This window comes from Hemiscyllium ocellatum, chromosome 3 (assembly GCF_020745735.1).
Source record: "Hemiscyllium ocellatum isolate sHemOce1 chromosome 3, sHemOce1.pat.X.cur, whole genome shotgun sequence".
NCBI classification, from domain to species: domain Eukaryota; kingdom Metazoa; phylum Chordata; class Chondrichthyes; order Orectolobiformes; family Hemiscylliidae; genus Hemiscyllium; species Hemiscyllium ocellatum.
In genome coordinates this window covers 8,870,773-8,895,548 of record NC_083403.1, presented here as the reverse complement: position 1 = coordinate 8,895,548, position 24,776 = coordinate 8,870,773, and the positions used below count along the sequence as shown (strand labels likewise).

General features: G+C 43.1%; 1 protein-coding gene across 1 annotated transcript in view; it reads right to left on the bottom strand.

Annotated features, from left to right (window-relative positions):
* Nucleotides 1-24,776, bottom strand: part of LOC132834399 (dynein axonemal heavy chain 8-like) — a 1,143,262-nt gene that overhangs the window by 987,401 nt on the left and 131,085 nt on the right. The window contains exon 7 of the mRNA XM_060853284.1: nt 18,983-19,159. Coding sequence (XP_060709267.1) covers nt 18,983-19,159 — 177 coding nt within the window. The remainder of the gene's footprint in view (nt 1-18,982; nt 19,160-24,776) is intronic.

Below are 24,776 nucleotides of genomic sequence, written 5' to 3'. Positions count from 1 at the left end.
ATATACAGTAATACAATACAGCACAGGAACAGGTCTTGCAGCCCACTAAGCATGCACCGATACCTGTTCCTTATTCAGACCCACTACATAGTACCCATATGTGTTATCTATCTCTCTATTCACCTCACATTTTTGTGTCAATCAAGTACACCTGAAGTGTTACTAATGTGCCTGCTCCCACCACTTCCACAGGCACTCACCAAGCATGCTGTGTTGGGACTTTCAGGAATCTATAGACAAGTATTCTCAGATCCCTCTGTGTATAATTTGCATCTGAATTCAATCTTCCAAAATGCATCAGCTCACATTTGTCTGGATTAAACTCCATCTGTCCTCTTTCTGCCCAAATCTGCAATCTATCCATATCCCGCTGTATCCTTTTACAATCCTCCTCACTATCTGCAACTCTGCCAATTTTTGTATCATCCATAAACTTAATAATCAGACACGTTCATTTCCCTCCAGGTCATTTATATACATTACAAACAGCAAAGGTGCCAGCACTGATCCCTGCAAAACACCACTTAGTGCCCTCCAGTCCAAAAAGCACCCTCCCACCGCTACTCTCTGTCTTCTATGACCAATCCAGTTTTGTATCCATCTAGATAGCTCAACCCAGATCCCATGAGACTTTACCTTTTAGATCAGCCTTCCATGCCGACATATCTCTTCCTCTATCTCTTGCTGGCAGCTGGAAAGTCTGTGGCACAATCCCAGCATTGTAATTGCACCATTCCTAATCTTTAATCCTACCTGCAATGCCTCACTGTCCTCCCACAACACAGCTGCTAATGCCTTACTAAAGTCCATGTAGACAACATTCACTGCCCTTCTCTATTTAGTAATTCTCGACACCTCCTCAAAAACTCAATCAAGCTGGTTAGACATGACCTTCCATGCACAAACGCATGCTACCTATCACTAACAAGTTCATTTGCTTCCAAATGTGAATAAATCTTCTCTCTCACTATGTTCTGCAACAGTTTCCTCACCACTGATATCAAGCCTGTAATTATTCTGTTTCTCTTCTTAAACAAAGGATTAACATTGGCCATTCTCTAGTCCTCTGGAGAAGCCAAATCAGATGCAATAATATCTGTTAAGGCCCCAGCCATCTCTTCCTTTGTCTCCCACAGTATCCTGGGATAGATTCTATCTGGCCCTGGGGACTTGACTACATTAATGTATTTCAAGACATCTAACACTTCCTCATTTATTATGTTGACCTATCTGAGAATATTTGCACATCTTTCTCTCTCACGTCCCTCTTTTTGGCGAATACCGATGTAAAGTACTCAGTCAGGATCTTACCCATTTCTTCTGGCTCCATACATAATAGACCTCCTTTATCCTTGAGTGAGCTACTCTTTCCTTAGTTACTCTCTTGCTCCTAATATTTGGAATAAAATGTCTTGGGATTCTCCTAAGCCCTGCTGGCCAAGGACATTTCATAGTCTCCTTTAGCCCTCCTTCCTACTTTCTCTACATTCTTCAAGGTCTTTGTCTGTTCTTAATTGCCAAGACCTTAGATATGGTTCCCTTTCTTTTGACTAAACTAATCATTTTTCTTGTCATCCAAAGTTCCTGAGCCCTGCCAGTCCTGTTATTCATTTTCATAGAAACTTGCCTATCATGTACTCTAATCAACCGGTCTTTAAAAGGCTGCCACATGTCAGATGTGAATTTCTCCTCAAATAGACGCTTTCAATCTACATTTCCAATTAGAACATAGAACATCACAGTACATTACAGATCCTTTGGCCCTCAATGTTGTGCCAACCTTTTATCCTACACTAAGATCAAACTAATCTATAAAACCTACATTTTAAATTCATCCATGTGCCTATCCAAGAGTCACTTAAATGTTACTATTGTATCTGACTCTACTCTCACTGCTGGCAGTGCATTTCATACATCTACCATTTTTGTGCAAAGAATCTACCTCTGACATCTCCCCTAAACCTTCCTCCATACACTTTAAAATTATGCCCCAATCATGATGGCCTTCCCCCAAATTAACACTTTCATCCAAGGTCCACTCCTCTTCTTATCCATAAGTATGTGAAAATTCATGGAACCATGTTGACTACACTCAAAACGCACTTCCTCCCCACTGATCGCTTGGCCGGGTTCATTTCCCAACACCAGGTCCAATATGGCCCTCCCTTACTAGGGTAGCCACATACTGTTTCAAAAATTCCTCCTGGACACAACTGCTCCTCATCTAAACTCTAGGGAGTCCCAATCAATATGCACAAAGTTAAAATCACCCACCAAAATAACCCCTGTTATTTTGAAATCTTTTCAGAATCTGCCAACATATCTCTTCCTCTATCTCCTGCTGGCAGCTGGGAAGTCTGTGGCACAATCCCAGCATTGTAACTGCACCATTCCTAATCTTTAATTCTACCTGTAATGCCTCACTGTCCTCCCACAATACAGCTGCTAATGCTCCCTAACCAGTTATCAAACCTCTTTTGCTTCCTCCAGTGTTTTTTCTAAAGCATCGATATCCCCGAACATTAAGCTATCAATCCTGTCCCATTTCAACCATGTCTCTGTAACAGCAAGAACATCATAATTACACGCATTAATCCAGCTCTAGACTCATCCATCTTATCGTTATACTTCTTGCAATGAAGTGTAAAAACAGTCCACTGAGCTCAGCAACCTCTCCCTGACTGCTCTTCCTCTTTCCTACATATGTCCTAGAGTCAAGCTCTTCCTCAAGTCACTATACTTATTGACCTGCTGCTCTGGTTCCCAACTCCTTCCCACACTAATTTAAATTATTAAATTATTACCAGATGGTATTATTAAACTTCCCTGCTAGGATATTGGTGCCCCATTTTTCTTGTACAAGTTTGATCTTCCCCAGAAGATATTTCAATGATCTACATACCTGAAACTCTTCTGCCTATATTAGCTCTTTAGCCACATGTTCAATTGTACTTTCTCTATGTTCTGAGCCGTAGTAGCACGTGGCACAGGAATTAATCCTGAGATCAAGGCTCCTGCTTTTTAGTTTACAACCTAACTCCCTGAATTGTTGTTGCAGGATCTTGTCACTCTTCCTACCAATGTCAATTGTACCAATATGGACAATGATACCTGTCTCTTTACCCTCCTGCTTCAGGCTCACCTGTACCCATTCAGAGACATCCATGACGCTGGTACCAAATAGACAACTCATGATCCTGGAGTCTATCTCACGGTCACAGAAGTACCTATCTGTGCCCCTGATATTGAATCTCCAATTACTGTTGCTCTACTATGCTTTTTCCCTCTCCTCTGTACAGCAGGGCCAGCCATGGTGCCACTGCCCTCCCTATTGAGCCATCCTCCTCATCAGTATCCAAACGGAATACTTGCTTGACAGGGACCAGCTGCAAGGGACGCCTGCATTGACTGCTTGCCTTATCTAGCTGATACCCATCTATCTTCATGTACCTTGGGCACGACCACGTTTCTATAACTCCTATCTATGACACTCCCTGTAATTTATGTGTTCCTTAGTGTGTCTAATTGCTGGTCAAGCAGATCCATTCGTTCAATGAGCAGCTGAAACTGGGCACACTTCCTGCAGATGTAAATATTAGAGATGCTTTCAGTGAATATGATTGACTACATCTCACAGGTGGAATACAAAACTCCACCAATTGACATAACTAACCCTCTACTGACTGTTAGTTTACAAGTTACATTTTAACTAGCTTCCTATACACTACAGTTACTACTTTCCAACAAATAGCATCCCCTCAACTTACTATCTGAACTCCCTGTACAAACTAAAAGAAGAACTAACTGTACAATCCTTTGGAAAGACTGAGATATGGTTACCCTGTAGTACAGTGAGATTCCTTCACCTATAGTACCAAGGGAACTAGTAAGTAAACGCAAACTAGCAGCTGACCAGCACAGACCAATCAGAAAATGTGCTCCTTTTTCCTCTCAGTGACCCATCAGCAGGATGCTTTCCTGGAGTGCATGGCTTCTGCCTCCTGCTGAAAGGAACATGCCTCAACTGAAACTAGATCTGGGAACCACCCCCTTAATTTTAAAGTTTTCCCTGGTATAGGCTCTACCCTCTGGCTCCTTCTGAATAGAACATACCCCAACCAAAACTGACACAGTTAAGGAATATTAAGAACACAAGCCTCTGCTAATTCTGAGATGCTACTTGTCAACTTGAGAACTAGGTTAAGATGACTGGCAGAAGCCTGTAAATTTCATTTAACCTTAATGGAATGCTTAGAGACCATCTAGTGTGTGGGATTAATGACATAACTATGCAAAAGTGCCTACTAGCAGAGGCCCAACTGAATGCAAACAGATGCCACAACTGGCTTTAACATTGGAAAATGCAGCAAGTAGAGCATATGAGTTGCAATGTATCTCAATGGAAATGGACACCCTCACTGGTTTGATTGAGTTTACGTGAAAGCAATTGTGCAGCTTCACTCAAGGCATATGCTGATCAGTGATTGTAGGTTGATCCATAGCAAAATCCCAGAACGAAGCCAAGCCTCAGCCGAACGATTAAAGTTTTCTTCAAGTTGTCAAGCCATTGTAGTTATTGCCAATATGAGGAATTGAGACAAAAGAAAGTCCTACATGGCATAAAATGAGTAAGATTGTTCATAGGATGGTATCCAGGAGAGCTCATACCCTGGAAAGTCCATCTATGTCTGATTTAAAACAATTAAATTGCTGAGCAGCATCCAAATCAGAATCAATCAAGGTACATGTCTGGTTAAATGGTCATTGGTTCTAATGAAGGTCAACACCAGCACAGCAAAATGAGTGATCACAAAAGCAGCTTTTAATAAAATTCTCTTTGCATTCCAGCCCTTAAACTTATGCAAAAAGTCAGCTAGGCTGAGAATCTATAACGGGGAAACTTTACAGATTAAGGGTATAACTTCGGTTCTAGTCCCTTATGAAAAGCAGCTGGTTCAGATTACCACTGATTGTAGTAAAAGGCAAGGACCCAAGCTTAATGGAGCAAAATTGGTTGGGAGAGATTCACCAATATTGGCTCAACATTTTTCAATCAGAAAATGGCCATCTGAGTGAAGTCCTAATTAAATATCCAGAGATCTTCCAGTAAAATCTAGGGAGTATCAGAGGAGTTAAGGCCGTCCTGCATGTTGACCAGAAAGCAATTCTGCAAGGTCCATTCAGTACCATTTGCCTTACGGACAAAAGTAGAAGCTGAAAAGAAAAGGTTGGTAAGTGAAGGAATCATCAAACCAATCCAATACATAGAATGGGCAGCAAGTATCATACTGATTTCGAAGACTGATAGGGCAGTTCAACTTTGTGGGGATTTTAAACATCACATTTGGAAAAATGCCCAATTCCATGGATAGAGGATTTATTTGCAAAACTGGTGGAGGGAGCTGTTCTTCAAGACCTGTGCTTATGGGCAACCGTGTTTAGACCAGGATTCCCAGAATGCTCAATTAATAACCATAAAGGCTTGTGCCAATTTCTAAGACTGCCCTCTGGGGTATCATCAGCCTGTTCAATTTTTCAGTGGACTATAGAAACATCCTAAGAAGTCTACCATTACCTAGATGATGTCCTAATAACAAAGAAAACTAAGAAGGAACACAGAGAACTTGGATATAATCCTAAAGCATTTTTCCAAGGCAGGAGTATGCCTAAAAATGAAATAAAAATGCATTCCAGGCCCCCCCGAAGTGACCTATTTGGGGTAGAGTTGACAAGAATGGGTTACACACCTGTTGGAAGATAAAGTGAGGGCGATCAAAGCTGCCCCAACTCCCATGTCTGTCCAGGAGCTTTGGTAATTTCTTCAGCTGGTAGATTATGATGGAAAGTTCACGCATAACTTAGTATTTACCCTGGCATCTTTGCATCAACTCCTAAAAAAAACGTCAGCCTTGGAATTGGTCTCATAGACAAGTTCTAACTTTGAATGAAGTGAAAAAACAGCAATCATCCTTGACACACTATGATATCAAGGAAGATTTGGTATTGACATGTGATGCCCTCCATATGGCATTGCGGTGGTATTAGCTCATAGATAGCTCAAAGGAAAGGAATACCCAATAGCTTATGAATCTAGGACCTTGGCAAATGCAGCATGTAAAAATGCCCAGATGGAAAAAGAAGGATTGGCGGTCATATTTAGAGTCAAGAAGTTCCACCAATACCATTATGAGTGAAAATTTAATCACAGACCACAGACCCCTACTTGGTCTGTTTAAAGAGTACAAGGCAGTGCTACTCATTGCTCTGGGCCACATTCCGCAGTTGACTCTAATATTTAAGTACCTTTAATGATAAGTTTGAACACTGTGCAGGAGGAGTAAATGCGGATGCATTGTGCTGTCTCCTGCAGATACACCATTAGTTTACCACCTGTGGAAAAGTCTGTACTGATATTGCATTTTAGTCATCCTCCCTGTTATAGCTAACATTTTCAGACTTTGGACACAGAAAGATTCCATCCTCAAAAAGTGAAACAACTGATATTAATGGGGGAAACCAAAGGGCTGTCACAGCTAGAACTGAAGCATTTTTGGACCTGGAGAGACAAGCTCATGATAGAGGATAGCATATTGTTATAGGGAGCAGGAGTGATTGTCCTGAGCAAAGGTCGCTGTCAAATACTGGCTGAACTCCACCAGGGCCAACCAAAATGATGTTGGTGAGGGAGCTACACCTAGTGGCCAGGCTTAAACACAGACGTAGCTGCATTGGTGGGGCAGAGACAAGTGTGTCAACAAGGACAAAACCTACCACCATATCCATGGTAATGGCTGGGTAAACCTTGGACTCAGTTGTATGTTGACTATACAGGCCCTTCCATGGATTCAATGTTCTTAGAGATTGTAGATGCCCACTCAAAGTGGTTGGACATGCATAGGTTCCATTCAGCAAACATTGGGACAATGATAGAAAAACTGTGCACATCATTTGTAATACCCTGGCTCCAGGAAGCATTGGTCACAAGTAACAGGACATTATTTACCAGACTGGACTTTAGTTATTTCGTAAAGTCAAATAGGATTCAATATATAAGAACAACTCCATTCCAACAATCATCCAATGGCTTGGCAAAAGAGGTTTAAACCTTAGAAGGCTGGACTGAAGAAACAGCCAAAACCTTGCTAGATAGTAAGCGGTCATGACTGTTTGGTTAAAGGTCCACCCCACATGTAACTACATGGATAGCATCTGGATGTAGGTTTGCTCGCCGAGCAGGAAGGTTCATGTTCAGATGTTTCATCACCATACTAGGTAACATTTTCAGTGAGCCTCTGGACAAAGCATTGCTGATTATTCCTGCTTTCTATTTATATGCTTGCGTTTCTTTGGGTTAATGATGTCATTTCCAATGGTGATATCATTTCCCATACATTTTCTCAGGGGGTGGTAAATAGCACCAGCAGGGTTGTTGAAGGTCAAAGGCTCTGCATCAGGTTAAATCTGATCTTCCTAGGACCTGGTGGGGGGGGATGAGACAGCATCAATATCTCCAATGCTGGACCCAAGACTCTGCCAAGTGAGAGAGACAGTTAGGTACAGGGCTATGTTTGCTGTAGGAATTGCAGAAATGACCCAGGTGGGTAAAATATAGGTTGATGTAAGGTCAAGACCAGTGATGCATAAGTTTGAATAGGTTCAAAAATGCTCCAACCTGTGGATTTACCATCTCCATCAAACTTTGTCAAGTCCTCTGAATCAGAGAAGGATATGACAGACATAATCACCTCAGCGCCTTTGCCACCAGAAGAAGAGTGAAAGTCTACCGAGGCGGCCCTGACACATGAGGAGAGCTCCTGTTCGTTACACACTACCTGTGCCAGACACAGAGTTGGAAGAACCTGACTCAGTAATAAAATGCTCAAAGAGGCTCTCGAAGAGAAAGGACCAGCCTATTTCCATGTACACAGATGCATAGATTAATGGAGTTACATAGCATGAAAACAGACTCTTTGATCCAACTAGTTCATGCTGATCATGTTCCCAAACTAAACTAGACCCATTTGCCTGTATTTGGCCCACATCCCTCCTAACCTTGCATATTCCAAATGTCTTTTACATGTTGCAATAGTATCTGAATCCACCAATTCCTCTGGCCGTTCATTCCACCCTGTGTAAGAAAGTTGCCCCTCATGTCCTTTTTAAAAAATTCCTCCTCCTTTTGAATCCCCCAAAACCTAGGGGATACACCCTTGCTATTCATCTTATCTATGCCCCGCATAATTTTAAAAACTTCTACAAGGTCACCTTCAACCTCCTACTCTCCAGTGAATAAATTAGATTAGATTACTTACAGTGTGGAAACAGGCCCTTCGGCCCAACAAGTCCACACCGACCCGCCGAAGCGCAACCCACCCATACCCCTACATTTACCCCTTACCTAACACTACGGGCAATTTAGCATGGCCAATTCACCTGACCCGCACATCTTTGGACTGTGTCCCAGTCTACTGCCTATTTTTATAACTCCATTTTTCCATTCCCATCAACATCGTGGTAAATCTTTTCCAAACCTTCTCCAATTTAATAATATCCTTCATTTGGCAGGGCAACCAGACTGCACACAGCACTCCAGTAAGGGCCGCACCAATGTACTGTAACCTCAAAATTATGTCCCAATGCTATACTCAAAGGTCTGAGCAATTAGTCACTGTAATGTATCATAACTTGATTCTTTGTACTAGAATGCAGTCACAACTCTTAGAATAGTGCGTAATGCCTGCTTAATCAGCCTGTCTAACTTTGATGAAAATTTCAAAGAATTACATGCCTGAACCCCTAGGTCTCTCTGTTCTACAACACTATCCAGTGCCCTACTTTTAATTGTGTACGTCCTACCCTCATTTGTCTTACCAAAATTCAACAAAATTGCACTTATTGAAATTCAACTTCATCCGCCATGCTTTAACCCATTTACTCAACTGATCAAGATTACTTTATAATCTTTAATAACTTTCTTCACTGGCCACCATACCAGCAATTTTGTTGTCATCAGCAACCTTACAAACCATGCCTTGTATATTGTGATGGGAGGGATGTGGTATCAGGAACGAGGTTAGCCTTCAAAGTTTGTGCGAAGATTTGTAGCTCGGGTGCTTGTTGTAGTGGTTCTGTTCGCCGAGCTGGAAGTTTTTGTTGCAAACGTTTCGTCCCCTGGCTAGGAGACATCATCAGTGCTGTGGAGCCTCCTGCGAAGCGCTTCTTTGATGTTTCTTCCGGCATTTATAGTGGTCTGTCCTTGCCGCTTCCGGGTGTCAGTTTCAGCTGTCCGCTGTAGTGATTGGTATATTGGGTCCAGGTCGATGTGTCTGTTGATGGAATTTGTGGATGAATGCCATGCCTCTAGGAATTCCCTGGCTGTTCTCTGTCTGGCTTGCCCTATGATAGTAGTGTTTTCCCAGTCGAATTCATGTTGCTTGTTGTCTGAGTGTGTGGCCAGCTGGACATTACATAAGTTCCCTAATTGGGGCAGTTAATCTGATCCAATCAGGGAGACCTGACTGACGTAAAAAGTGTGAATGTCAGGGGTGTTGACATTCTGTTGGCTGGCTCTGTATATGGCAGTTCTTATCGTCAAGCAGTGTTCAAGTATTATTAGAGGATAATTTAGATACTGGCCTCTGTAGAGTTATTTCATGAACGTCACAAAATCTATATTTTCATTTGCTGGTTTTTGAAAGGGAGGATTTGACAACAGAAAGATCAAACCTAGCACCATATGAAGATTTGACACAGCCAACTGTTTATCAAACATGAGTATCTGTTGTTTGATTGCAGCTTATTCTTCTATCAAGTTTTAACATTGTGTACATGTTGGTGGTAAAGTTAATGTTATTCACAAAAATGCAATATAATTAAGTGAATGATATAACTGAATAATTAATTAAAAACTCATTAAGAATGGCAGTACATGTGGTCTATCAAATCTGTAGTATGTAGAAGCTCAAGGATACCATTGTGATTTTCTGCAAACAAATCTGTTGTCAAGAACATAGATCATAGGACAAAGAACAATACAGCACAGAACAGGCCCTTCAGCACTCGATGTTACGCCGACCTGTGAACAATTCTCAGCTCGTCCCCCTACACTATCCCAAAATCATCCGTGTGTTTATCTAAGATTGTTTAAAACTCGCTAATGTGGCTGAGTTGACTATATTAATAGGTAGGGCATTCCACGCCCTTACCACTGCGTAAAGAACCTGCCTCTGACATCTGTCTTAAATCTAACACCCCTCAATTTGTAATTATGCCCCCTCGTACAAGCTGACGTCATCATCCTAGGAAAAAGACTTTCACTGTCTACCCTAATCTAATCCTCTGATCATCTTCTACGTCTCTATCAAATCCCCTCTTAGCCTTCTTCTTTCCAATGAGAACAGACCCAAGTCTCTCAGTGTTTTCTCATAAGACCTTCCCTCCAGACCAGGCAACATCCTGGTAAATCTCCTCTGCACCTTTTCCAATGTTTCCACATCCTTCCCGAAATATTCCAAGTGTGGCTGCACCAGCGTTTTGTATAGTTGCACCCTGATATTGCGGCTCTGGAACTCAATCCGTCTACGAATGAAACCTAACATGCCTTCTTTACAGCACTATCTACCTGGGTGGCAACTTTCAGGGATCTAAGTACATGGACACCAAGATCCCTCTGCACATCCACACTACCAAGAATCTTTCCATTGACCCAGTACTCTGCCTTCCTGTTTTCTTCCCAAAGTGCATCACCTCACATTTAGCTGCATTAAACTCCATTTGCCACCTCTCAGCCCAATTCTGCAGCTTATCCAAGTCCCCCTGCAATCTGTAACATTCTTCCAAACTGTCCACTACTCCACTGACTTTAGGGTCATCTGCAAACATACTAATCCATCCACCTATGTCTGTGTCTAAGCCATTTATAAAAATGACAAACAGTAGTGGTCCCAAAACAGATCCTCATGGTACACCACAAGTAACTGGACTCCAGGCTGAATATTTTCCATCAACCACCACTCGCTGCCTTCTTTCAGAAAGCCGGTTTCTAATCCAAACTCCTAGATCACCCTCAATTCCATGTCTCTGCATTTTCTCTAACAGCCTACCATGTGGAATCTTATCAAAGGCTTTACTGGAGTCCATGTATACCACGTCAACTGCCCTACCCTCATCTATATGCTTGGTCACCTTCTCATAAAACTCAATGAGATTTGTGAAACACAACCTGCCCTTGACGAAACCATGTTGACTATCTGAAATCAAATTGTTGCTTGCTCGATGATTATAAATCCTATCTCTTATAATCCTTTCCAAAACCTTTCCTATAATGGAAGTAAGGCTCACTGTTCTATAATTACCTGGGTCATCTCTACTGCCCTTTTTGAACAAGGACACAACATTTGCAATCCTCCAGTCCTCTGGTCCAAAACCTGTAGACAATGACAACTCAAATGTCAAAGCCAAAGACTCTGCTATCTCCTCCCTAGCTTCCCAGAGAATCCTCGGATAAATCTCATCCGGCCCAGGGGACTTGTCTACTTTCACTCCTTCTAGAATTGATAACACCTGTTCATAACTAACCTCAATCCATTCTAGTCTAACATCTCGTACCTCATTCTTCTCTTCTACAATATTCTCCTTTTCCTGAGTGAAAACTGATGAGAAATGTTCGTTTAGCACCTTTCCGATCTCCACAAGGTCCACACTCAACTTCCTACTTCTATCTTTGACTGGCCCTATTCCTACCCTAATCATCCTTTAATTCCTCACATACCTATAGAAAGCTTTAGCGTTCTCTTTTGTTCTATTTGCTAAAGACTGCTTGAGTTCTATCTTTGCTCTTCTTAACTCTCTCTTTAAATTCTTCCTAGCTGATCTGTAACTTTCCATTATCTCATCCGAACCATCTTGCCTCATCAACACATAATCCTCCTTCTTCTTAACAAGTGATGTAATTTCTGTAGTAAACCATGGTTCCCTTACCTTATCAGTTCCTCCCTATCTGACAGGGACATACGTATCAAGGACACGCAATACCTGTTCCTTAAACCAGCTCCACATTTCCATTGTCTGCATACTCTGCATTTTGCTATCCCACTCTTAATTATTGCCTAATCGCATTATAATTGCCCTTGCCCCACCGATAACTCTTGACCTGTGGCATGTACCTATCCCTTTCCATCACTAAACTAATCGTAACTGAATTATGGTCACCCTCTCCAAAGTGCTCACCTACAACTAAATCAAACAACTGGCCTGGTTCATTACCAAGCAACAGATCCAGTGTGGCCTCCTCTCTTGTCGGCCCTTTAACAAACTGTGTCAGGAAACCCTCCTGTACACATTGGACTAAAACTGATCCGTCCAATGTACTGGATTTATAGCATTTCCAGTCAATTTTGGGGAAGATAAAGTCCCCCATAATGACCACCCTATTCCTTTCACTCCAAACCAGAATAATTTTGCTAATCCTCTCTTTCATCTCCCTGGAACTCTGCGGAGGCCTATAAAACACTCCAAGCAGTGTGACCTCTCCTCTCCTGCTTCTAATCTCAGCTCACTCTACCTCAGCAGACGGGTCCTCAACAAAAGTTCTTTCAGCCACGGTTAAACTATTCTTGACTAACAAAGCCATGCCACCCCCTCTTTTACCGCCTTGCCTGTTTTTAATGAAAGATCTAAACCCTGGAACCTGCAACATCCATTCCTCACCCTGCTTTATGCAAAATGCAGGGGATACAGACAATGGAAATGTGGAGCTGGTTTAAGGAACAGGTATTGCGTGTCCTTGATACGTATGTCCCTGTCTCCGAAATATCCACAACATCCAAGTCCCAAGTACCTAAGTGTTTGAAATTCAAGCAGTTTCACCTGACTTACATTCACTGCAATGTATCATAACTTGACTGTTTGTACTAGGAGGCAGTCACAACTCTTAGAATAGTGTGTTCTGATATGGATATTAGTCAATGGTAATAGGATGTGACTGCCCATGAGGCAGTCAGGGGATCCAGAGTACAAGAATACAGGAGTTAACTTTTGCAAAGGTTCAAGAGGTTTGATGGTCTCTTGGATTATTTGGACAAAGTGCAGCTGTAGGATGGATGAACAAAATGACCATGGCACTGTGGTACAGATAGCCATCCAAGCTCGGGGGAGAGAGGAAGATGTAAAAGGAATGTAGTGGCAGTAGGGGTCAGCCTAGCTGGGAGAGTGACATCTTCTCGTGACAAGAAATGAGTCCAGATAGCTGTGATGTCTGTCTGGTGCTAGGGTTCAGGATCTTCGCTGTGGGCTGGATCAGGATTTGGGAGGGGGTGAATCTAGCTGTCATGGTACATGTTGGTACCAATGACATATGTAGAATTGGGAAAGAGGTTCTGCATAGAGAATAATCTCTAGATTATTCCCAAGTACTTGCAGAGTTACATTGCACTTTGCTCAAAAACTGCATACATTCATGTAGAACTCTGAGCTCAAAAACTGCATGAATTTATGTAAAACTCTGTTATCTCACTTTTAAGATTAGAATCAATCTAAACATCAGGTCATGGACAGAGAACACAGGGGCTAACACCTTCAACATATTGTCTAGCTATCACCATTGTTCACAGCTAACCCAATATTGCAACTTTAAAAAAAAGTTTTGTGATTTACACATGAAAGAAGTGAAACTATCACTGTATTCTAACAGATGAAAGGCTTAACAGACAATCAATTTTTCAATGTATAATTTCAGTTACGTCGCACTGCAAATTTTTGCTATAAATTTTGTGTTATGATCGAGTCCTCCACTATCACCTGATGAAGGAGCGTCGCTCTGAAAGCTAGTGTGCTTCCAATTAAACCTGTTGGACTATAACCTGGTATTGTGTGATCTTTAACTTTGTACACCCCTGTCCAACACCGGCATCTCCAAATCGAGAGAAATGAATGCATGAGTGAAAGGCTGGTATGGGAAAAGTGAGTTCTGGTTTGTGGTACATTGGCATCATACTGCAGAAAGTGGGAGCTTTGTTGGTAGGACAGTCTACGCTGGAACCTAGACTGGGACTGGTTCCAGTCCAATGGGACTGGTGTTGTTATAAATTGTATAATCAGGCAAGTAGAACAGGTTTAAACTAGTTATTGGAAGTCACGGCCTCAGTTGGGAAGTTACGATGAAGCAAAGGGTAGAGAAAATGCAACTGAGGAAGGAATTAATGTAGGAAATAATAACCTGACAATAATAGGAAAGAGAAAGTGAGAACTGTATTCATGATCTTCAGATACTGCCTGACCTGCTGTGCTTTTCCAGCGCCACAATGATAGGAAGGAACAGATAAGGCAAATATACAAGCAAATCAGCAGATACAATTAGAGATTATGAAAATAATAAAAGGACAAAACTTAAGGCACTGTATTTGAATGCATGTAAAGTTTGAATGCACGTAATGTTTGAAACAAAACACACCAGTACGAGGGATAATAATATTGAAGGCTGAACTGTTGTCAATGTGTAGCATTCTTACGTAGCTGTTCTTGGTGTCAACATGTTCTAGGGAGGAAGGAAGGGCAAGTCATATGGCATCTGATGTGGATTTGTTGGTCTGATAGGCAAATTGGAGTGGGTCAAGAGAAGTGGGGCAGCTGGAGTTGATTAATGCCATGACCAGCCTTTCAAAGTATTTCATGACTACCAAACTTAGGGCCACTAGGCAGTAGTTATTAAAACATGCAGAGTGAACCTTCTTAAGCACAGGATGATATTGGACCTCTTGAAACAGGCAGGGACAGTGGTCTGCTGCAGGGAGAGGTTGAAGATGTCTGAGAAAACTTCTGTCAGTTGATCTGTGCATGCTCTGAGTGCACGGCCGAGTACTCTGTCTGGTTCCATTGCTTTCCATGGATTTGCACAAAGAAAAACTGATCTTACCTCTGATCTGATAGGTTCATCAGGATTTGTTGGAATAGGTGTTACCTCTCTGCCGAAGTTCTGCTCAAAGCGAGCATAGAAGACAAGATCTCTCTGTTGTACAACACTCCCCAGGGCCCTACCATTGACTGTGTACGTCCTGCTCACATTTATCTAAATTAATCTCCAACAGCCATTCTTCAAAGTTTCCTCCCGTGGTTTTGAGGCCACCAAAGCTGGAACCCGAAATGTTCAAGGATGATTGACCATTTGGAAGGACAGGAGAAAGGAAAAAGAGACAGCTCTATCAATACAGGGTGAAATCAGTACAATAGTGAGAAATGTTCATGGAGGGGTAAATGCCCATAATATCAGAGCTTATACTGTTAGCAATCACTATAGGTGTGAAGTCCTGAGTCAAAACGGTGGTGCTGGAAAAGCACAGCAGGTCAGGTAGCATCCGAGCAGCAGAAGAATTGACATTTTGGGCATAAGCTCTTCATCAGGAAGGGTGTGAAGTCCTGAGTTCCTTTGGAGTTGGTGAGAAGATTTTTTCAGAAGTAGAAGGCTATGGAGGTATGAGGGAGGAAAACACCCTACAAGGTATTAGAGGCATGAGCTTTGCAAACACACGTTCAAGAATAATGTTTTTAGATTACTTACAGTGTGGAAACAGGCCCATCGGCCCAACAAGTCCACACCGACCCGCCGAAGCGCAACCCACCCAGACCCTACATTCCCCTAACACTACGGGCAATTTAGCCTGGCCAAATCATCTAACCTGCACATTTCTGGATTGCGGGAGGAAACCGGAGCACCCAGAGAAAGCCTACGCAAACATGGGGAGAACGTGCAAACTCCACACAGCGCCTGAGGTGGGAATTGAACCCAGGTCTCTGGCGCTGTGAGGCAGCAGTGCTGACCACTGTGCCACCGTGCCGCCCACTAGTTTCTTGAAGAGATATGATTAAATTCACAGAGATTTACCAAAGGGAAAGCAAAGAAAGCCTTTACAAAAGGAAAAAAAAGTGAATTATGAAAGAGAAGTAGAAAAATATAGGAAGACAGTCAAAACTTCTCAATGTATATAGAAAGGAATAGCAGTAAGTGAATTCTGGCCCTTTGGCAGGTGAGTCTGTGGAATTAATATTGGGAAATAGCAAAGGCTTTGAACAAATATTTTGCAATTGTCTTCAAAGCAGAAGAGATGAAAAGCATCCTAAAGTTAGTCAAAAAAAATCAAGTAGCAAAAGGGAAGAAAGAATACAAAATGATAAGAACTACGAGAGAAAAAGTAATAGGAATAGGAATGGGATTTAATATTGACAAGTACTATCAAACTCATTATCTTAAACAAAGAATCATAAATTCAAATGGCTGCAGAGAAAGTGGATGCACTGATTGTAATCTGCTAGATTCTTCAGGTTGTGGAACAGTAAGAATAGATTCGAAAATATTAGCAAATATAATCAGAGGATGCTGAGACATTGCTCATTTGCACTCTGGGAGTTGACTTTGCAGTCAGTGCAGGTGTGATGGGCCAACCCAAAACATTACATTACTTTGGTGTTTCCATCCCTCATTTCTCCTCTAACCAAAACAAAAGGCAAAGTTCAGAGGACAGGAGACACAACATCGTGAGATGAAGGTCGGTAGCGAGCGTTTCAGGCCGGTACAGGAACATGAGCCTAATCAACTTCTGGAAACTGTTGTTGGTAAATGGCAGGTAAGTTTTGAAAAATTATTATTGGATCAGAGAACACCAACACTTTCAAGTTAGTATTAGAAGTATTTGACATTGTAACGATTAATTAAGTTAAAGGTGTAAGACATGGCAGGATATACAGAATCAACATTTGGCTGAAAAGATTGCATGAGGAAGAGGGTTAAGATTTACGGAGCATTGGGACCAATTCTGGGGAGGTGGAGCCTGTACATAGTGGATTTGTACCGTTTCCAAACAGGGACTCTTTTTTGTACAATTTCCAATTACAGATTCCCTAGCTGACATATAAAAAGATGCTGACACTCTGGTACCTATCTCTGAATGAGGCAGTTCTAAAGTCAAGAACTGTTCAAATCGAGGGTGACTTGGTTACAAATACCGGCCTCTGTGGAGCTATTTCACTCCCTGCATATTGTTAATTAGTTATCTTCTGTTGGTTTCTGAAGGCTTCCCAATCCTCTGACATCCCAATAATCTTCACCACATTGTACACTTTTCCTTTTGCTTTTTATGCTGTCCCTGAATTCCCTTGTCAGCAAAGGTTGCCTCAGCCTCTGCTAAGTATGCTTCTTTCTTGGGGTGAATTTCTGCTGTGCCTCCTGAATTACCCGAGAAACTCTTGCCATTGCTGCTCCACCACCTCCCCTGCTAGGTTCCCAGACCAATCAACTCTGTCCAACTCCTCATTCATGACTTTGTAGTTACCTTTACTCAAGTGTAATACAATTACACCTGATTACAAATTATTCTTGTCAAATCACTGGGTGAATTCTATCATTAGGGGTTCCTTCACCTGAAGTTCCCTAATCCCGTCTGCCTTATTACAAATCATCAAATCCAGAACTGTCTGTTACCTATTGGCATCTACCACAAGCTGCTACATTAAAACCATCTCATAAACATTCCACCAAGTTTTTTTCTTGAGATCTGCTACCAACCCATTTTCCCAGTCCATCTGCATGTTGAAGATCCCAGGATTATTTCTTACATGCCTTTTCCATCTCCTGATTTATTTTCTTCCCCACATATTCTTCCTTTGCTGTTCTTAACACTATCCACAAAGATTCTACGCCTTCCGACTCTATATCATTTCTTGCTATTTGGAATTCAGCATTCAAAGCTGGATCACTGAATATATTGAAAGCTCAGTTAGGCAGAAATTTAGGCTGTCAAGAGTCAAGGACTAAAGGCTCAGGCAAGAATGTGAAATTAAAACCACAATCAGATCAACCATGATCTGACTGAATCATCAAGCAGGTGGAAGGGGACAAATGGCCAAGTCCAGCTCCTATTTGTTATGTTCTCTATTTGTCTGAGATGAACTATGCTCTTCCACAATTGTCCACTGCCCACCATACACAGGACTAGGGATCCAGCCCTTATAGGCTCGAGATGAGAGTAATGCAAGAATGCATTATGTATGATGATGTTTACGTGTAACAGTAGCAGCACATTGCAAATGCAGGTTTCCAATTGGAGATTTATATTAATGCGACATAAACAATATTATTGGTGTAATGTTAAGTGAGGACCTCTTGTTACAGGAGTAAATGTATATGTTAATAAGCATACTGTCTTTTTAATGGAAGGCTCTGGAAAACTGAGTGAAGATGATGCTGAGTTGTAACTAACTGGTAAAGGCACACTAAAAATAAGATCTATATAGACTGGCTCTTTCTAAACACACATAACTCAGAATAGTGTCCCATCCCTGAATGCTGCTTCAAACCTACCAACTTTTTGCAGTGAGTCTAGTGGCCTGAAATTTACCTGAGCAAAATACAAAATATCCTTGCATAAGTATTAAAGCTTTGTGCAAATAACATTAATAATAATGATTTTGAGGTGATCTCAGAAGAATAGAAGAAATCATACCAGACTTGTAACATGCACCCAGTTTCTCTCAAATGCTACCAGACATGCTGAATTTCTACAGTATTCACTCGGATAGCATTCCACCCACTTTTGAAACTGTATAATATATATTTATTTACTGATGGTCTTACAGAAAGTGTCAGAGAAGGTGACTTTTTACAAGTGTCTTTGTTGTTTTGTAAAAGTGCAAATCGCATTGTGTTCTTACCTTGTCATTAGCCTCTCTTATTCGCCAGAGTATTGATCTGGTCTACACTACTGATTTCACCTGGTATACAATAGTTAACATCAGCTCAAGGAATGGGAGGGCGTAGTGGTACTGAACCTTAAGATACATATGCATAATTTTATTTTCTAAAATTGATGCAGGTCTATTCAAAAATCCTCAGCTAATTATGATTATAAAATATTATTCAAATATTTTCAAAAGTCATTGTAATAATAATATTGTGATAAAATGTCCACATGTTCTTTTTCTTGATAATCTTTACCTTTAACATTTTTGACTGACTTGCTTTTAAAACATTGATTACTGCCTTGCAATGCTGGCCTCTGAGCTGTTCAATGATGGAATTGAACTTAGCAGACATGCATTTCCAATATTCCAATTCAGTGAGTGGACCTGAATTTTCAGCTTCTTTTCTCACTTGATTGCTTTGTGCCAGCACCTACAGTTTGAAAAAAAAAGGAGACCTTAATGTTTGTAGTTTCTCTGACTTATTAGGAAAATAGAGCTGAGGAGCAGGACGAGGTTCTTTGGCACTTTAAGCCTGCTCTACCATTCAATTTACAGTTGATCTGGTTGTGGGCTCACTTTCACTTTACAATCTGCATCCCATAACCATTGATTTCCTTGTCTATTGTTATAAAGAGGAAAGATCAAACCCCTCTGATAATTAAACCCAAACACCTAGAGAACCTTGCCTTGCCTTTATAATCTGTTAAAAGGAATGGTTAGATGAAATAAAATCCCTGATAAGTAACAATTTATCGATTTGACCCTAACAGTGAACAAAGTAGCAGAATTACTAACAAACTGTTAGGACACGACGGTGAACCACTCTTTTAATTCAAAATAAACACCCAGAATAGCTCATCTAACCTCGTAATCTGGTAAAACACATGAGTGACAGAGAACTCCCAAAATTCACTATTTAAAGAAAATAATATCAATTTATTCTTTAACTCTAAAAATAAACATTAAACCATAACTATTTATAACTCTAAGCCCTCCTTTCTCTTAACTGCTTAGTACCTGCCTTCAACTCTACAACAATATGTTGTTCCAATAAACACTTATTAAAATTACATCAACTTAATTTCAAAGCTATACAGCGACTGTCGTCTCCAGTATTTTGTTTCAGCTGAAAATTTCCCTGAGTCATCTTCTTTCTTCTACCGCAAAGATGTTTCATATGAAAAGGTAACTTTGATAGACAGTGTTTCAATCTTTTGGGTCTCTCTCTCTCTCTCTCTCTCTCTCTCTCCCTCAATGGCAGTTACTCTGTCTAGCTTTAAAAATGCCTTTTTTTTAATATCCCCAACATCAGATTATCTCATTGTTCGATGTTGGGAAAAACAACAAATTCAATTTCGATTGGAGATCTGGGAGCATAATTTAAATTAGGAGAAGGGGAGGACTATAGATGCTGGAGATCAGAAATGAGGGTGTAGTGCTGGAAAAGCACAGCAGGTCAGGCAGTATCCAAGGAGGAGAATTGACATTTTGGGCATAAGTTATTCCTGATGAAGGGCTTATGCCAAAAACATCGATTCACCTGCTCCTTGGATGTTGCCTGACCTGCTATGCTTTTTCAGCATAGTTTAAACTGATTGGTTAAATTCGAATTGCTGTCAAAACAGCCCAGACAACCACTTCCACGATCGCCAGGAAGATCGCCGACGGATTCGCGACTCCCGCGGCCATCGGGAATAGCAACGTTTCTTTCGTCGCCACAACCATTTCCGCCCCTTTGGTTGCCGTCGCCGCAGCCACTTCCACCCCCAGTGACATCACTAACCTGCACGACCACAACGCCTCATGTGTCTCCGCCCCCACGCTGACTTTCGTCATCACACGTAACCCCGCACCCACGCCGACTTCTGTCACCACACGTGACCTCGCCCCCACGCCTAACCCCGCCCCCACATCGATCTTCGTCACCACGTCGAACCCCGCCTGCATGTCGATCTCCGTCCCCGCCCCTGCGCCTAACCCCACCCCCACTCCCAGCTCCAGTCCCACACAAAGTCCTAGCTCCCAGCCTTGCCGGGTATTCACCATCCCTCCAGACCTCCCCCTCTCTGAGGATGAAAGATCAGTCCTCAGCAGAGGCCTCACCTTCATTCCCCTACGCCCTCGGATTAATGAGTTCAACACGCGGCGAGACATTGAACAATTCTTCCGCCGCCTTCGCCTCCGTGCCTACTTTTTCAACCAAGACTCTCGCCCACCCTCTGACGACCCCTTCTCCCACCTCCAACACACCCCATCCACCTGGACACCCCGTGCTGGCCTCTTACCCGCCCTCGATCTCTTTATAGCCAACTGCCGCTGTGACATTAACCGACTCAACCTGTCCACCCCTCTTACTCACTCCAACCTCTCACCCTCAGAACGTGCAGCCCTCCACTCCCTCCGCTCCAACCCCAACCTCCCCATCAAACCGGCAGACAAGGGAGGCGCGGTAGTAGTTTGGTGCACCGACCTTTACACTGCTGAGGCCAAACGCCAGCTTGCGGACGCCACCTCCTACTGCCCCCTTGACCATGACCCCACCTCCCACCACCAAACCATCATCTCCCAGACCATCCATAACCTCATCACCTCAGGGGATCTCCCATCCACCGTCTCCAACCTCATAGTCCCACAACCCTGCACCGCACGTTTCTACCTCCTGCCCAAAATCCACAAACCTGTCTGCCTCGGCCGACCCATTGTCTCAGCCTGCTCCTGCCCCACCGAACTCATCTCCGCGTACCTCGACACGGTTCTGACCCCCTTAGTCCAAGAACTCCCCACCTACATTTGGGACACCACCCATGCCCTCCACCTCCTCCATGATTTTCGCTTCCCCGGTCCCCAACGCCTTATCTTCACGATGGACATCCAGTCCCTGTACACCTCCATCCCCCATCACGAAGGACTCAAAGCCCTCCGCTTCTTCCTTTCCAGCCGTACCAACCAGTACCCTTCCACTGACACCCTCCTTCGACTGACTGAACTGGTCCTCACCCTGAACAACTTCTCTTTCCAATCCTCCCACTTCCTCCAAACTAAAGGAGTTGCCATGGGCACCCGCATGGGCCCCAGCTATGCCTGCCTCTTCGTAGGATATGTGGAACAGTCCATCTTCCGCAACTACACTGGCACCACCCCCCACCTTTTCGTCCGCTACATTGATGACTGTATCGGCGCTGCCTCGTGCTCCCACGAGGAGGTTGAACAGTTCATCCACTTTACCAACACCTTCTACCCCGGCCACAAATTCACCTGGACTGTCTCAGATCTCTCCCTCCCCTTCCTAGACCTTTCCATTTCTAGCTCGGTGACCGAATCAATACAGACATCTACTATAAACCGACTGACTCCCACAGCTACCTAGACTACACCTCCTCCCACCCTGCCCCCTGTAAAAACGCCATCCCATATTCCCAATTCCTTCGTCTCCGCCGCATCTGCTCCCAGGAGGACCAGTTCCAATACCGTACAGCCCAGATGGCCTCCTTCTTCAAAGACCGCAGATATCCCCCCCAGACATGATCGACGATGCCCGCCACTGCATCTCCTCCACTTCCCGCTCCTCCACCCTTCCAACCGCCACCAGGACAGAACCCCACTGGTTCTCACCTACCACCCCACCAACCTCCGTATACAGCGTATCATCCGCCGTCATTTCCGCCACGTCCAAACGGACCCCACCACCAGGAATATATTTCCCTCCCCTCCCCTATCAGCATTCCGAAAAGACCACTCCCTCCGTGACTCCCTCGTCAGGTCCACAACCCCCACCAACCCAACCTCCACTCCCGGCACCTTCCCCTGCAACCGCAGGAAATGCAAAACTTGCGCCCACACCTCCTCCCTTACCTCTCTCCAAGGCCCCAAGGGATCCTTCCATATCCGCCACAAATTCACCTGCACCTCCACACACATCATCTATTGCATCCGCTGCACCCGATGTGGCCTCCTCTATATTGGGGAGATGGGCCGCCTACTTGCGGAACGCTTCAGGGAACACCTCTGGGACGCCCGGACCAACCAACCCAACCACCCCGTGGCTCAACACTTTAACTCCCCCTCCCACTCCACCAAGGACATGCAGGTCCTTGGACTTCTCCACCGCCAGAACATAACAACACGACAGTTGGAGGAAGAGCGCCTCATCTTCCACCTGGGAACCCTCCAACCACAAGGGATGAACACAGATTTCTCCAGTTTCCTCATTTCCCCTCCTCCCACCTTGACTCAGTCGATTCCCTCAAGCTCAGCACCGCCCTCCTAACCTGCAATCTTCTTCCTGACCTCTCCGCCCCCACCCCACTCCGGCCTATCACCCTCACCTTGACCTCCTTCCACCTATCACATCTCCATCGCCCCTCCCCCAAGTCCTTCCTCCCTACCTTTTATCTTAGCCTGCTGGACACACTTTCCTCATTCCTGATGAAGGGCTTATGCCCGAAACGTCCAATTTCCTGTTCCTTGGATGCTGCCTGACCTGCTGCGCTTTAACCAGCAACACATTTTCAGCTCTGATCTCCAGCATCTGCAGACCTCACTTTTTCCTAAAACAGCAACCAATTCAGGTATCTATTTCACAGCCAAATGTAACATATTTTCAATCATCCAGTACACTCTCAGACTGTTACCTAGTCATATGGCATGTGCTTGGAAGCTGTCAGTGCAAAACAGCATTCATTCTCTCTTAAAGGCACAGTACATGCTTTCAACTTCATAAAAAAACCAAATAACTCTCCCCAACTACTATTTCCTCTCCAAACTAAGTTCAACTGGTATTTTGTTCCAATGACACACAAGTCCCACTTATACAAAATCAAGTAATACGAAAAAATAAATTAAGACTTCGTCTCTCAAAGTCTACACTGAATATGTCTTCTGGAACGTTCTGCCTTCTCCATTATCTCTCCAGCCATAAACGACTTTCTTCTGCTGATCCTGCTGTCAGGGATATTTTGTCTGTGAATTCTTCTGTGAGGACTGTTAGTTTGAAGTGTCATGGTACATTTTACAGAGACATGGTGCATTTTTAGAGAGTTTAGAGATATCTTGTGAGAGCTAAATGTATATTTCTCACACCGATTTTCAAAAACTATCCTTGTATACCTTGGATGACACATCAATTTTTGTGAATTAGGATTGACTTAAACTAATTGGCTAATTCAAGCTAGTTGCCAAAACATCAAAACAAGCTTAAGGTTTCCAATCACATAGCCAATTGATACATGTTTCAATTTCAGACTTGTCTGTAATCTGCATTTACTTACATCCATTTTTCTGTATAAATCTCTAAGCTTAGAAAAGCACTTTACTTCTTAAAGGAATCATGCATTAGAGTCATAGAGATGTACAGCATGGAAACACACCCTTCAGTCCAAACCATTCATGTCGACCAGATATCCCAACCCAATCCAATCCCACCTGCCAGCACCCAGCCCATATCCATCCAAACCCTTCCAATTCATATACCCATCCAAATGCCACTTAAACGTTGCAATTGTACCAACCTCCACCACTTCCTCTGGCAGCTCATTCCATACATGTACCACTCTCTATGTGAAAAGGTTGTCCCTTAGATCTCTCTTATGTCTTTCCCCTCTCACCCTAAACCTATGCCCTCGAGTTCTGGTCTCCCTGACCGCAGGGAAAAGACTTTGTCTATTTACCCTATCCATGCCCCACACAATTTTGTAAACCTCTATAAGGTCACCCCTCAGCCTCCGACGCTCCAGGGTAAACAGTCCCAGCCTGTTCGACCTCTCCCTATAGCTCAAATCCTCCAACCCTGGCAACACCCTTGTCAATCTTTTCTGAACCTTTTCAAGTTTCACAACATCTTTCTGATAGGAAGGAGACCAGAATTGCATGCAATATTCCAACAGTAGCCTAACCAATGTCCTATACAGCCGTAACATGACTTCCTAACTCCTGTACTCAATACTCTGACCAATAAACGAAAGCATATCAAACACCTTCTTCACTATCCAATGTGTGACTCCGCTTTCAAGGAGCTATGAACCTGCACTCAAGGGTTTCTTTGTTCAGCA